Genomic DNA, 14,856 nt, shown 5'->3' on the forward strand with positions numbered 1-14,856 from the left:
CACAAAATGGAGGTGGCAACTGAATATGTTCAAAGTACCCTAGAAATTCATGAACAAATATAAAGATTAAACAGAGGTTATAGTCAGGTTTGGTAATATGACCTTCGCACGACATTAAATACCCGCTAGAAATTCACTGAAAAAAGCAATGGTTAAAGTAACCTCATAGGTAGAAATGGTAATAAGATCTTAGCTTGTGATTTAAAAACCCTAGAAAATTGTTGAAATAAACAGAGGTTAAAGTAACGTTGTAGTTAGATATTGAAATTAGTTAATACCTAATGCTTTAAAAAGAAAAGGCAGGGGCGTGGCTAGCAGCCAACGAAGATGGCTGCAGCCTGAGCGAGCTCCGGGACCGGCGGCACAAAACCCACAAAATCCTGACACTGATTCGGCGGCTACAAGCAAGAAGACAGAAGTCGAGAGTCCCGACACCTCTGATTAGTGTCGAGTCCAAATACTGAGCCCACAGGTGCCACCAATTAACTGAGGCAACGTGAAACGAAGCTGCGGCCTAAGTGCCAAAAGTAAGCCGCGGGCTGAAGTTACAACTCTCCCGAATACAGCTCCGGGTGAAGTCAGCCTGGATTTATGGCCCAAGAAGGGAGGAGGCAGAGATTCTGGCAGATCGGACTGTAATCACCCTTCCTGAGGCACAACAAAGACATGCGGTGTGCCAAGACTGAGGAGGCAGACGCCGCTAGCGCACACCAGAGGCTACGCCACTGGATAGGAAGCAGCGTAGACACCCCAGGTGCAATTTCTTGCAACAGTGAAGGTTGGGTCCCAAACTGTCACTGGCGACGGATTACACAATCGCTGCAGCACTGAACTAAGGACAGAGCTGAATGGTGACGCTACACGCATGGTCCCGGAGACATTGGAAACACCTGCTACCAGTAATACGGGAGAGGTCTCCCTTCATCACGCCGCCATTGTGCACGTGGGGCTCAGAAGCCTGTTTCCTTGAACAAGATGAGCGTGGACCGGGTTGTGTGCTGTCTTGAGATTGAAACACGGTAAAACTCATCTCACTGGCATATCCAGCCACAACTAAAGGTAACAACTACAATACTTTGCCAGAACAGTGCACCCTTCCGTGTGGCCCACGCTACCCCACTGGCAGACAAAGTTCCTTTGTAATCGCCTGAAAGACTCCATGGCTGACCAGGGACACAAGTGATACCAATGACCCACACTACATCAGGGGGAGGTGGAACACAGGAAAACTGGAAGTCCTAGCGTGGAAAGTACTCCTGTGGTCAAGTGACAGCGCCTACTATAATCTCCCCCCAGAGATCCATTGTGATGGCCACTGAGGGTACGGCAGCATGTGGGGACGTGGCCAACGCACAATCCAGACGAATAAGCTGGACAAATATGCCTTCAATAAGGAGCAAATGGGTCAGCCGGACCCCCCTCAGGAACCGCAGATGACCCATTAAAAGAGAAATCGAAAGAGATTACATTACAGGACATAATGCTACTCTACATCAGGTGCAAACATCGATGGAACACCCAGACCAGGAGCCCCCCAGAACCATACTGGCCCGCATCTTCAACTACCGCGACAGGGACACGATTCTCCAGGCAGCACGTGTTGCTCCTCTGCTATGAATAGACAATAGTACAGTGTCCATATACCCAGACTACACTGCAACGGTCACTAACCAGCATAGAAACTTTCTGAAAGCAAAAAAAAGAACTGCGCAATCTAGAACTAAAATATGCTCTGCTCTTTCCCGCAATGCTCAGGGTAGAGGCGGAAGGGGAAAACTAGTTCTTCTTGACCCCAGAGGAGGCCCAGGACTGGCTGGAGAGCTGGAGACTGGCCGCAGGTCAGAACAGACAGGATCCCAAAAGACAACATCAACTCTCAACGCCAGAGATGTCGGCATTCACTCGACTGACGGATTTGCTACCCAACACACAGCGGACCACAGTTGCAAACTCCGACTAGGCTGAAAGACAACTGCTGGACAGGCAAAGCTGGGAACTTACAGCACAGACAACACCACTGGACACACATGGACTTAAAAACAAAATAGTAACCTCGGAAGAACAATGATCGACTTCTAGTAAACACGGTATAAGGGTGGCTTTCTCTTGTGATATACCTTAATGCCGCCACAGACTGGGGATAATTCAGGGGAAGGATGCCGATGCAAGAATAAAGTTATGGGACAGAAGCACTCTGCTAAGTTGGCGTGGCGGGTAGTTATAAATCCGCAATGCAGGGAGGGGGAGGGGGGACCAGGGTATGTTCAAGGGGTTACTGTTTGTTTTGAAATGCAACGGTATGGAGAAAAACTACAGCGTACATATAGGTAATAAGAAAACTACACTGCGGGGCGAAACACACTCAGTCTTTGCGGGGATGCCATAAAAAGTGCAGATTGCAGCATCAATAGGTAGTCCTATCACAGGGGAATTGACCCAGCAATTGACACACCTTCCTTTTACTGTACTCTCATGGAATGTGAATGGGGTACAAAATAAAAAGGAGTTTGATCCTTCAATATATAAAACCTAAGGGACCGGCGGTCACTCTCATACAAGAATCACATCTGGTGGGCTCAACATGTAAAGCATTGGATAAATGGGGCTACAAAACGGCAGTACACTCAGACTTCACTACTGGATCTTATCTTATCTTATCTTATCTTATCTTATCTTATCTTATCTTATCTTATCTTATCTTATGCTGTATTTATAAAGCACGCTGACACCGGAGGTTTCCTGGCTGGATCACGGGGAGTTGGCATTTTAGTTAATAAATGCTTTACGCTGGCACTACAGGGGTCTTGGGCGGACTACCAGGGACGATTTGCGGCCATAGCCTGCCAGTGGGTGGAACGCACCCACATTCTAGTATCCATATATATTCCCCCGGCTTTACATCACACAGCATTACCGGCATTGGGTAAATTTCTCCTATTACTCCTACAAGGAGAACTCATATTGGGGGGAGATTTTAACACCACAATGGACGCATCCATAGACAGACAGCCCCCCAGGGACTCCAGTGGGCCAAGTTGTAGATTGTCGGAATTCACTGAGGCGAACGGTCTAGTAGATGTTTAGTGGGCCAGGCACCTGCACATGATGGAGTATACATTCCTCTCAGGAGCACACAGCAGTCTCTCCAGAATTGATTATATCCTAACATTGGCAATGGTTTTAGAAAAAGGTGGGGGAGATCACGCATATCTGACCATTCACCGGTACTAATTACCTACATTTCACACACCACAGGAAGACGGCGCATATTCCCATTGTATCCAGGCTATCTTAAAAATTGGAAAATTGGGAAGGGACTGATCAAAACCACAGAACAATACTTCATCGAAAATGAACACACAGTAGCATCCCCGGTGACCCTGTGGGAAGCGTACAAAGTGGTGATAAAAGGACATGCCATATCTCTAATTACAAAACACAAATGGGATAAACAGCAACACGTCGAGTCTGTGGAGCACGAAGTATCCAGGGCGGAGACTGACCTTACAACAAACACTAGTGGAACCATGAAGCATAGGCTACAATTAGCTCAACAAGAATATAGAGCATATGCATGAGAGGAAGCGAAATCTAAGATTGCCAACACCAAAAATATAGTATACGAGATGAGAGACAGGGAAGCTGCTAGCATGGCTAGATAAAAAAGAGAAAGGGGGCAGATGGGTGGCGGAGCTCCGGACGGGGACAGGCGAACTCACAACGGACCGGCCACAAATAGTTGTGACACTAGTTGCACATTTTAAGCAGGTATACACACAACTCGCAACAGCCACTGTTGCCAAAAAGTTTGAATTCCTAGGGGAGATGCCAACACAGGGACCAGAAGGCACCCAAGAGCTAGAAGCAGATCTGACCAGACACAACCTTCAATGAGCTTTCGGAGCGTTACACTCAGGGAAGCACTGAGGCCCAAAGGGGTACAAGTGGAACTTTATAAGAAAGCTGCAACACAACTTATGCCACATATGCTCTGTATGTTTACCCACAGTCTGCACAAAGGGGAACTGCCCAGGGATCAATGCCTAGCTACGATAGTCGCTATCCATAAACCAGGCAAACCCCGGGAAGAATGCGTGTCATATAGACCGATTTTCCTAAGAAACGCTGAGGCATAAATACTAGCCAAAGCATTAGCTACACGGCTCCAGACGCACCTCTGGGCCTCAATCCACCTGCACCGGTCGAGATTCATGGTAAATCGTAATACTGCACTCAACCTGCGAAACTTGCATAGTGTAATGGCACGCAAAGACACGATCGAGGAGGATGCAGTTATTTTGTCATTTTATCATTGGATGCGCGTACGGCATTCCACTTGGTGGAATGGTCCTTCCTCTTCACGGTGCTTCAGCACATGGGTTTTGGTCCAAAATTCAGCGTGTGGATAGAACTCCTATTTACAAAACCTTAAGCGCATGTGGTAGTAAATGGTCATATTTCGATGGATTTCCCACTGGGAAGAGAGACGAGACAGGGTTGCCCCCTGTCCCAGTTGCTTTTTGAATTGGTACTGTAGCCCCTGGAGCGTGGGTCTGGCAAGATATGGTCTTTTATTTTTATTTATTTATTTTAGCTGTTTTATAACGCGCTCTGTTACTACCAGAGTATCCTGGCGTGAAAAAGAAAAACAAGCAGGTGGCGTCAGAAACAAAAGAGAGAAACTAATAGGCAATTCTAAAAAGATAAGTTTTTAATGCTTTCTTGAAAGAGACGAAGTTTTCAATTGATCTCAAAGGAAGGGGTAAAGTGTTCCATGTCCGAGCTGCGACAACCATAAGCGAGTGGCCTCCCAGGCGTACTCGCTGAAAGCGGGGCACCCTCAGGAAATTGCAATCCGATGAGCGCAATGTCCGAGTGGGTACATAGCGGCTTTTTCTCAGATAAGAAGGCCCCATGTCATTGACTGCTTTGAAGGCTAAGGTAAGGATTTTAAAAGTTATTCGTTGCGCAATCGGCAACCAATGAAGTTCCTTCAAATGTGCTCGCACGCTTTCTCTACTTTGAATTTTGCACAGCAAGCGTGCCGTCGCATTTTGGATAATCTGCAGTCGGGCCACTAGGAAAGCTGGAGTACCGCTAAAAAGAGAGTTGACGTAGTCGAGCCGTGATAAAATTAAAGCCCTCGCAACCGACTCTCTTGCAGAAGATGGCAAATAAGGAAAAAGCTTTCTCATGGCTTTAAGGGATCCGAAGCACACCCCTGTGAGTTTTTTTATGTGTGCCTCGAATCTCAGATCCTCTCCAAACCAGACTCCCAAATTCTTTGCCGAGATAGTAACTGAGCCTGGCTGGGGAAAATCAGGTGGCCACAGGAGTTCTCTAAAATTGGGCGGGAATTGGCCATACAGCAAAATTTCAGTCTTGTCTTCGTTGCACTTCAGCTGTGCCATTGCTAACCAGTTAAACGCAGCAGAAAGGCATGAACGGACAATCTCTGTATTAGTTGCTGAATCCTGCCAGGTAAATAGAAGCTGCGTATCATCTGCATACGCTATGATTTTTGCTCCTATTCGTTCGGCCAACACAATAAGAGGGGTAAGGTATATATTAAAAAGCAGGGGGCTCAATGTAGAACCTTGAGGAACTCCAGTGGAGAGTGGCCTAATTGAGGATGAAAAAGGAGGGATCCAGACCTGCTGAGATCTGTCCGATAAAAAAGACTTCACCCACTCCAATGCTGAACCCAGTACACCAATCTCAGCCAAGCGAGTCAGGAGGAGTGAGTGTGGGACAGTATCAAACTCGGCAGAGAGGTCTAATAAAATCAGAACCGCTCTGCCACCGCTGTCCAAACACTCCCTGATTGCCTCAGTGATCTCCACCAGAGCCGACTCCGTGCTATAAGCTGCCCGGAAGCCAGACTGAGCAGGATGCAAAACCTCTGAGGACTCTACAAAGGCATTCAGCTGAGCAAATGCAAGTTTCTCCCCGATTTTAGCCGTAGCTGGGAGTAGAGATATTAGGGACTGAAGTGGGTGATGGGGTAGGACCGTATTTCGCTTTATGGGGACAGCATACTCCTTTATCTGGCTTCCCCCGCACTCTCCACAAACATCCTACTAGATATCTGTGCGACATATGGACGTGCCTCTGGATACAAGATACACTGGGCAAAGTCCCTTATTTATGTACTACATGGGCCCGCTCTGAGGCTCCCGCGGCACTGCGATATACAAATTGCGGTCGAAGGATTTAAATATCTTGGTATATACATTAGACACAATCATACACGCTTCATTGCAGAAAATCTCACAAAACCACTGACTCAACTCCAAAATGATGTCAAACATTGGCGCTCCTTGCCGTTAACACTGCTCGGAAGATCAGCTCTTTTTAAGATGATGGCGCTTCCCCAGTTTCTATACACCCTTCAAAATACGCCATTCCCGGCAGCCCTCTCATATTTCACATCGCTCAACGCGGAAGTGACCAAATTACTACGGGATGGTAGAATGTGTAGGATAGCCATGCATAAGCTCATGCGGGGGTGGTACGATGGAGCAATTGCCCTTCCTAATATAAAACAATACTACTGGGCTTCACAACGCATGGTCATAATTCAGTGGCTTCATATGCCACAGGATGAGCCAGCACTCCGCATGGACAGACATCTGCTCGACAAAGAAGGAATTCTGGGGGCAATGTACAATAAAACACAACAACCATCACTTACAGGCCCAACAGCCCATAAAATCAAAATTTTGAAGCACAGCATGCAATGGGATGGGAGGATGTCATCACACAGGCTACGCCTATATGGGACACCTGACGACTAGGTACATCGAGCAATACAAAGGGATTAAACAATGGGATCTAATAGGCCTTACGAAGGTCAGAGATATCTGGAAACAATTGCAGATAACATACGGGTTGGCACATACCTTTAGATACCTGCAGGTTAGGCATGCGCTCCAAAGTGCACTATAACAGGGCGCATAGCTGCCAGAAGCCTTACCTCTGGAAGATAGACTCCTCGCGGACCATCTGAATAAGAAAACCATCTCCCTAGTATACCGAAAAATAATAAACAACCAGCTAGACCCCATGGTAGCGCTCAAGGAATGATGGGAGAAAGAACTGGGGCCATTAGACAAGGCAGATTGGCAGGTAGCATTGGCATCGCCAAGGGAGACAGCAGTCCCCTCAAGACTGAGACTACTACAATTGAAAGTCCTACACCGAACATATTACACATGTACGTTTCTTCATAAACTGGGGACTACTGATACACAGCTTTGTCTGAGACAATGAGGCCTTCCTGGTACGTTCCTACACACCATCTGGGAATGCCCCAAAATTATGTTGTACTGGGAGGCGGTCATGAACACAATGCCACAAGTCGCGGGGTTGAAATCCTCAGGGAACCAAAAAGTGTCTAATTAATATATGGGAACCAACAGACCTTAACCACACAGACCAGGACTGGATAACACTTGGTATGGCACTGGCAAAGCGAAATATAGCCAGAAACTAAGGATCACGGCAGACTCTTAACCAGTAAAATTGGTGCCAAGACATGGACAATGCAATGGTAACTGAAAAAGCAGTGTATGTGCATAGAGGATGCCCCAAAAAATGTGCCCTGATGTGGGGAAAATGGAATACCTTTCGTGGCAATATATGCGAACCCCCCCAAGAGGACACACTATCTGATGTTAGTGACTAATGGGGATTAGAATGAAAAGGGTAAATGTCATGAGACAAACCCGCTTGACTGTATGCCTTATATCTAAACTAGCAAACAGCATTAAAATATATAAGAGGAATCAAAACTGTATACCTATGTGGAAGGATTATGACTGTCGCTATGACTGTCGCTATGTAAAAATGTACTGATTGTAATGTGTTATAAAATAAAAACACATTTTTAAAAAAAGGTACAGATAGCCAACTAGAATGTGCATCCCTGCTGTGCACTACTTATAATGTATTATATCACTGCTTATAATGTATTACATCACTCATGACATGTTAAATTACATCTTTGATTAACTCAGTGATGGCATCTCCATTGACATAATTGATGACATTGTAGGTTTTGCATTCAAAATTAGCTGAACAGAGCTCTATTTAAGCTAACTGCAGTTTTAGAACATTACAGAACTTCTAGTCTAGATATTAACTTCTCCCCAAGATTCATGCATCCTATTGCCAAACACAAATAATCCCACACTACGGTGTCAAAGGGTTTCTCTGCATTGTGCTCTCAACAACTCTAGGTTTACCATTACTATGGAGTAGATTCAACATTTTCAACTCTAAATGTTAAGTTATCTTGTCCATGTCATGACGCTAGTGTGATCTTTGCTAATTAGTTGCTTAATTAGACCTTCCTTCTTCTATTTCCAATATTCTAATACATATTTTAACATTGACATTATTAATGTGATGGATAAAAATGGGTGTAGTTAGCGCAACAAAGGGGATTCACACCTGGTTTGCTAATTAAAATAATGACTGACTATTTTATTTTTTCTCCAAATGTCTTTCTATGTTTACTCTCATTATAGAGCCTTATAATAATCAGAATCAAGTCATTATTAAAGGTGCTACAGAACCTGCCTAGTAATTCACCAGAGTCAAGAGTTATTCAGACACTGAATCTTGATATTGCCTTTTAAATCTAATGCCTCAGGTAATTTCATTCCACTGAAAACAAGTGGGGGCATAACATTTTCCATACATAGCCTCACATGTGTACCTTTAGCTTGTCTTTACTATTACAAAGTGCTTTATCCATATAAAGACCAATTTATTGCTCAATTCTGCACTCAGACATAAATTAGACTTTGTGAACATTAAGAAATTACAAAGTTGCAGCATGCAGCATAATACTTCACACTCTTGAATTGTTCTGCATAACTACTCATAAATGCAAACAAAAGATAAACAAGATCCAAACGGGTCACCACACAGTCTTTCAGAAAAACTATAGATACAACCCATGGCCTGCACTTAATTGCAACAACGCATGGCCTGCACTTCATTGCAATCTGTTGTTGGATTATGAACTCAATATACTTTCAATAACTGCTTTACAAATGTGTGTAGCTTTTCTTCAGAGGAATGCTCCTAATCATTTTAATTATAGTAGGTACAAAATATTTAATTTACTATTTAATTCCACTACTTTTTAGCAAACATGTGTCCCTATCACACTAGGACTTTTTCAGGAGTAAAAGAAAACATTTCTACATATGTATCTTAATTTTACTTTCACCAACTTGCGCATGAAAAAAAAGTTGTTTACAAACCCTTTCAAATTTTCAGATTTGCAACACTCCCATGTAAAATATTAAAAATACATACATTTCCTATCTTTCGCAATCACATTTTTACATTGTGTCTTATTGTTCTCATTTATTATAGGGAGAAAAGGTTTATGAGATTGTTACTACTATAATGAAATTACATCACTGTAATTTGTGTCTTCTGAAATTTCATTTCACATAATATACATAAAGTTATTATAAATCAAACATTTCTAATTATTTAGTAACATTCAATATGCATACAATGCTTTAAAAGGCCAAGTGAATAGTATGGTAGTACTATACCAGATACTTCATCTTTATTTTTTTTACTGAGACAGTTGCCTTAAAATTGCATATTGGGTTTTTTATGACAAAAACACCAGTCAGTATGTGTTTACCTCCAAATTACACATTACACTTATTTGCTTACCAGTTTTCAGAGTACAATCACCGAAGACATAAATGATTCTTTTGTGAATAGTGTGTCAAAATTCAGCTTTAGTAGGCCTCAAATGATGCAATACACCATTGCATACCTTCCATTACAGTTCCCACAAAGTGGATACCATTGTGTTAAAAATTGAACATTAATAATTTAAATGCCTTCCACCTACTTCATTTGTGTTCCTATTGCTGTTACAACAACATTTCAGTCCTTTTTACTTGCTATACAACATTATTTTTCTCTAGTTTTATTGATGTAATTCTTAAGTTTATATTGTGGTATTATTACTTATTTGAGCTCAGAAATATTTCTATGTATACTTATTTATTATTGTTGGAATTGCCTAAAAAGGCAGGCCTTCAGACCTTTCAGAGATATGATTACAAGCTACAAATGGAGAAAAAAACTCCATATATTAGCCTCACTTAACTTTTTAAAATCTTTTTATTTAACTCCGATGCAGTATCAAATAAGTATGTCTCTTAGTTTAAAAGACAGTGTGTATTTGTGTTTGGCATACACCGTCACAATAGTGTTAAATTCTTTTATATCCACTAGGATAGGACATCATTGCATTTTTTAGTCACACTGATTGCATGTCACTTTTCAATTTGATCTAACAACATGCTGAAGTGTGACGACTCTCAGTCTAATACAAGTTCCATCAGGTTCATGCGAAACATCAACTAGTTGTTTTGTATAATGCAACACATTACTTACTTCTTGGGTTTCTATTCACTCCACCGATTGGAAAACAAAACTGACTCTGGCTTAATTCAAGCACCACCATGCTAATGAAGGCAGACTCCTACTCTCTCACAGTATCCAAATTAGAGTTAAGTATCGAACTAGTTGCATAATAAACTTTGTTCTACTGTTATGCAATATAAACACTTACATATAAATATAATCCAGTGTTGTGTATATAGCCTAAATAAAATTCAAGAATGTATATACTGATTGTTTAAAGGTAGACAGCACATCTTTACATTTGATAATTTTTGGTGCTCAATACATCAGTCCTATTGTAAAGCAATTAATCTAATAAAAGAAAAGAAAAACGTGTAATTCTACCTGTACCACATTCAATCAGATTATATCATAATGTACTAAGAGAGAATATGTTTGAGGTCTTGTTGCTATGCTGAATCAGAAATATTGGAGAGTAACTATCTAAAAAATGTAATCTTTTTCCCATTATGTTTGTCAAAAATATCAAGACTATATCATAAAACAAACATTGCAAAATTGCTATATATTAGAACTTGTGGTTACCAAATTGTTTTATACAGAATGGTATAATTTCTGAAATTCTCAATGAAATCAAATCATCTCTTCCAGGAGATTACAGAGGCAATATCCTTTGTTCTTGCCTATGATGTCCAGTAGATGGTCAGTTACTTTCACTTTCTTTAACTCATCCTTAGTAACATCCCTGGACATGGGAAGAATGGAAAGACCCTGCTGAAAGAAAAACCCTGACTTCGGTCTCCTTTTGGAAGAACAGGAATCAGTCAATATCTCCAGGGCTCCTCGCTCATGCTAGCACCCAGGAACTGGAAGTGATTTCCAATGATAAGTGACTGGCTTCCTGTTTGCCTAGCTCAGTAACTCAAAAATCAGAATGACCCCTGACTCAAAAGGAGCTTATCTCACCATAAAGGAGTTGTTCTGTAGGAAACCCGGCTGAAAAGATACCCAGTCCCTGGAGGACTACTCTCAGGACACAGGCGCTGTAAGACCAACCAGAAAGTACTTTGCCACAGTTAGAGAAATGTTGAAGAAAAGTGGGGATTAGTCATTATTTCTACTTCAAGAGAACTGGAAAAGGTGCTACAGCCTAACCAGTAAGGTCGCACCCTAGGCAGGAAGAAAACAAGAACAAATTTACTAATAATGTCCACCGGGTTTGTATCTGTTTTGTAACACAATCCTATGAAACATTTTGTGGTGGTATTTACTTTCCATTGCAAATCAATTTATGTTGCAAAATTGGCCAAAGTAAAACAAATGGGCACTATACCCTACTTGGCATCATAGGTGGTACATGAGCATTTTCATGCAACCACACACAGGTTTTTACTGCGATCCTTGTCTACAAACAATTGAAGAAAGGTATTTGTGTTTAAACCTTATATCTTCTCAAGGCAGGTGTAACTGAAGAGACATATTTTAATTTCTCCATACTTTTCAAACTTTACATGTGTGCTGCAAAGTGGGGGGAAATATTAAAGCATAGGTTTTGTACTGGGAGCATAGTTTTTTATTGGAAGGCTCCCTTTCCAGTTTTGTACAGGAAGTGGAGCTTTACAATGCAAAAACAATATTTTAATACTTTCTCAACATTGTTTATGTGCCTAGTGACTATCTGACTTTGAGGAACCACAGCCTTGTATCTCGCCCCAATAGATGATTTTGACTTCTATTTCAGAGACTTAGAGCCCGATTATGATAATGGGCAGTCAGACTGCTGTCCACTGTTCTGGCGGCCAGGAGACCGCCTGACAAGCAGTCGATGGTCCGACCGCCCAATCGTGAGCTCTTGTTTTTCAACGAGGCTTCACTTTTTTCTAGATACTTTTTGCCTCAAAACTATAAAAATGAACCTCTCTACTTTGCCTTATCTTATTTTAATGATCTTAGTTTTTTTAGCCCATGGAATGTTGTTCTATTCCTTTAAATTAATTTGAAAAGATTTTATTGTGTTTTGTTCTTTAAGTTTAAATTGTTAGCACTGCTTGGACTTATATGCACTTCTCTAGTGATTGCCTGCTGCTTGTGCAGTAACTACCAAGTGCTTGTGCTGAGTAGAGGTTTTCTTGGAACATTGTTTTGAGCTCACCAGTTTTTGTTTATTAAGATGGAATGGAACATTTTTGTTTTGTTAGCAAGAGTTATTCTCTTTCATGATGGCTAAATATTGGCTCAATTTCATTTTGAAGGAAATCCCATAACACTTGAGAAGGCAAGCAGAGTGGCTGTGATTATCATATTCTTCACTTACTATATCCTGTTTTGGGATGATTGCTTAGTTCAATATGACATATGTCTTCAGACCATGCTTTGTCAACAACTACCCTGTGAGACATTAACACACCACAAACAACTTCCTCTTCAGAGATACCATGTATACGGGAGGAAGGGAAATGTAATAATGGGTAAATATAACATTTCATAGGAAGGCAATTTCTATGCATATTCAGAAATGCTGCATATTTCAATCACTCAAATGTGCAACTTCCCTTTGCACAGCATTCTGCAGTAGCAAAAAAGATTCTCAATACTGAAACACACAATACTTCTGATTAGCTAAAACGCAAGCATGTGAAGCATAGCATATGTGTGTGGTTAATAAACAATGACACAAAATTAAAATTCTTACTTGCTTTAGAATATCTTGTTTCTGGTTATCACACAAGGAAAGAAAGAACATAACAATAATTAATGAAACATTTTATTGTTTTTGATCAAAAGGCATATATTTTGTCAAAAAATCTCAATATAAATAGAGATTGTAACACTAAATTGTGCAAAAGCAGAAAAAAGGATTAAAGTAAAACAAATTCACTGCTGGGTTAGATTCTGGCTATAGGTAGTTCCTGGTGCTTAAGAAGTGACTAGACAAAGTAATCATGTTTTTATGACCATTAACTTTGCAACAGATCCAAAAGAATCAATTGAAACTAAGATGAGTTTGTTATACATGGAAACCTCTGTGGTACACTACATCTTGTTTATTCTTACGGCATTATAACTACTCTGTTAATCTAAAACAGACTTCCAATATGTGCAAACACAGGTTCTGATTCATAAAGATAACTTACATTGTAATTACAATTTTGGGAATGTATGCTACTTTTTGGATATATTAAAAAAATAGAGTGTTACGTTTTTTTCTCCAAAAGCGTAACTTACTTGTTTCTACAAAATAGAAGAGCCTGGGGTGAATTCATAAATGCATCTTTGTAGTACAACAACAATACCACAAACATACTACAAAAAGCTATTCACAAACTACATTTTGTAGTACTTTCAAATGCATAAAGCTATTCACAAAAGTAACGTACGCTCTTGAGTAATTTACACATATAATTTACTCTTACACTTTTGAGTAACTTTACTACATTTGGCTAATCACAACATCTGAGAGTAAATTCACTCATAATTGAAAGAGTCAATTATACTTATACATTACTCAAAAGTGTAATTGATATTTGTGAATAGCCCATGCAGGTTGTGAATAGACTCCAGGTCCTACAATGTGGTGAAGCATAAATTATTCAAAAAATGAAACTTACATTTATGAATCAGGCCCAGTGTTTTAAGTCATTCCTATTCACTACAGTTAGAAACTGATTGTCTGTCAGTAGGGACTGCATTTTTATGTCCAAGCAGCTGATTCACAGACGCAATAATAAGCTTGAGAAGTAGTACAGGAGTCCTCTTTTATGTGCTCTTCCGTGTCTTTGTAAATCAGCTCTACAATGTCCAACATCCTTATTAATAAAAGTGCAAAGATGGCTTAACCCTTTCTATTTGTTCTAATTGTATATGAATATTATGGTTTTATTCTCATTCTAAATGGTGTGTTGCCAATTCAAAAAGGTATATAATAGTTTGTAAAATACTAATACTTTCAGATTAGGTCCAGAAGGCATTTACCACACACTTAAGCGTTCAGGCAGTTGTAATGTTCATTAGCCTCACTTGAACTAACTTATTTATGATGCAATACCATTCTTTAGAGTAAAATCACAATTTATAACAATATTTGAAAAGCAATCTTAATACTGGAATATTATATCTCAGTTATAAATTGATACTTGTATAGCGCACTACTTACTCGCAAGGGTCTCAAGGCGCAATCATTTTGAATCAGTTCACAATCAACCCTTAATTAACTTTAATTACCATAACCAATTACAGAAAAGGTATGAGCACTTTTAAGAGTCCTGAATATTTACTTCTATTCTCCTTGACTCAACTCAGAAAATAGGAGACCTCCAGAAATACATGTGTTCAAGAAAATATGATGCTTGTGTGCAGTTAGTGGGGTGAAATATATTACATCAAACCATGGCAGAACATGTGGAACAATAGAAACGGGGATTTGAGACAAAGAGAGATTGCACCTAT

General features: G+C 40.6%; 1 protein-coding gene across 3 annotated transcripts in view; it reads right to left on the minus strand.

Moving 5' to 3' along the window:
- DGKB (diacylglycerol kinase beta) overlaps window positions 1-14,856 on the minus strand; it is a 1,765,597-nt gene that overhangs the window by 1,426,420 nt on the left and 324,321 nt on the right. For 2 of the 3 annotated variants that reach the window (XM_086941963.1, XM_086941961.1), the window contains exon 4: window positions 13,103-13,123. The exons of the other annotated variant lie outside the window; for it this stretch is intronic. In XM_086941963.1, coding sequence (XP_086798089.1) covers window positions 13,103-13,123 — 21 coding nt within the window. The remainder of the gene's footprint in view (window positions 1-13,102; window positions 13,124-14,856) is intronic. 3 annotated transcript variants of the gene reach the window in all.

This window comes from Lissotriton vulgaris, chromosome 10 (genome assembly GCF_964263255.1).
Source record: "Lissotriton vulgaris chromosome 10, aLisVul1.2, whole genome shotgun sequence".
In the NCBI taxonomy this organism is placed as follows: Eukaryota; Metazoa; Chordata; class Amphibia; order Caudata; family Salamandridae; genus Lissotriton; species Lissotriton vulgaris.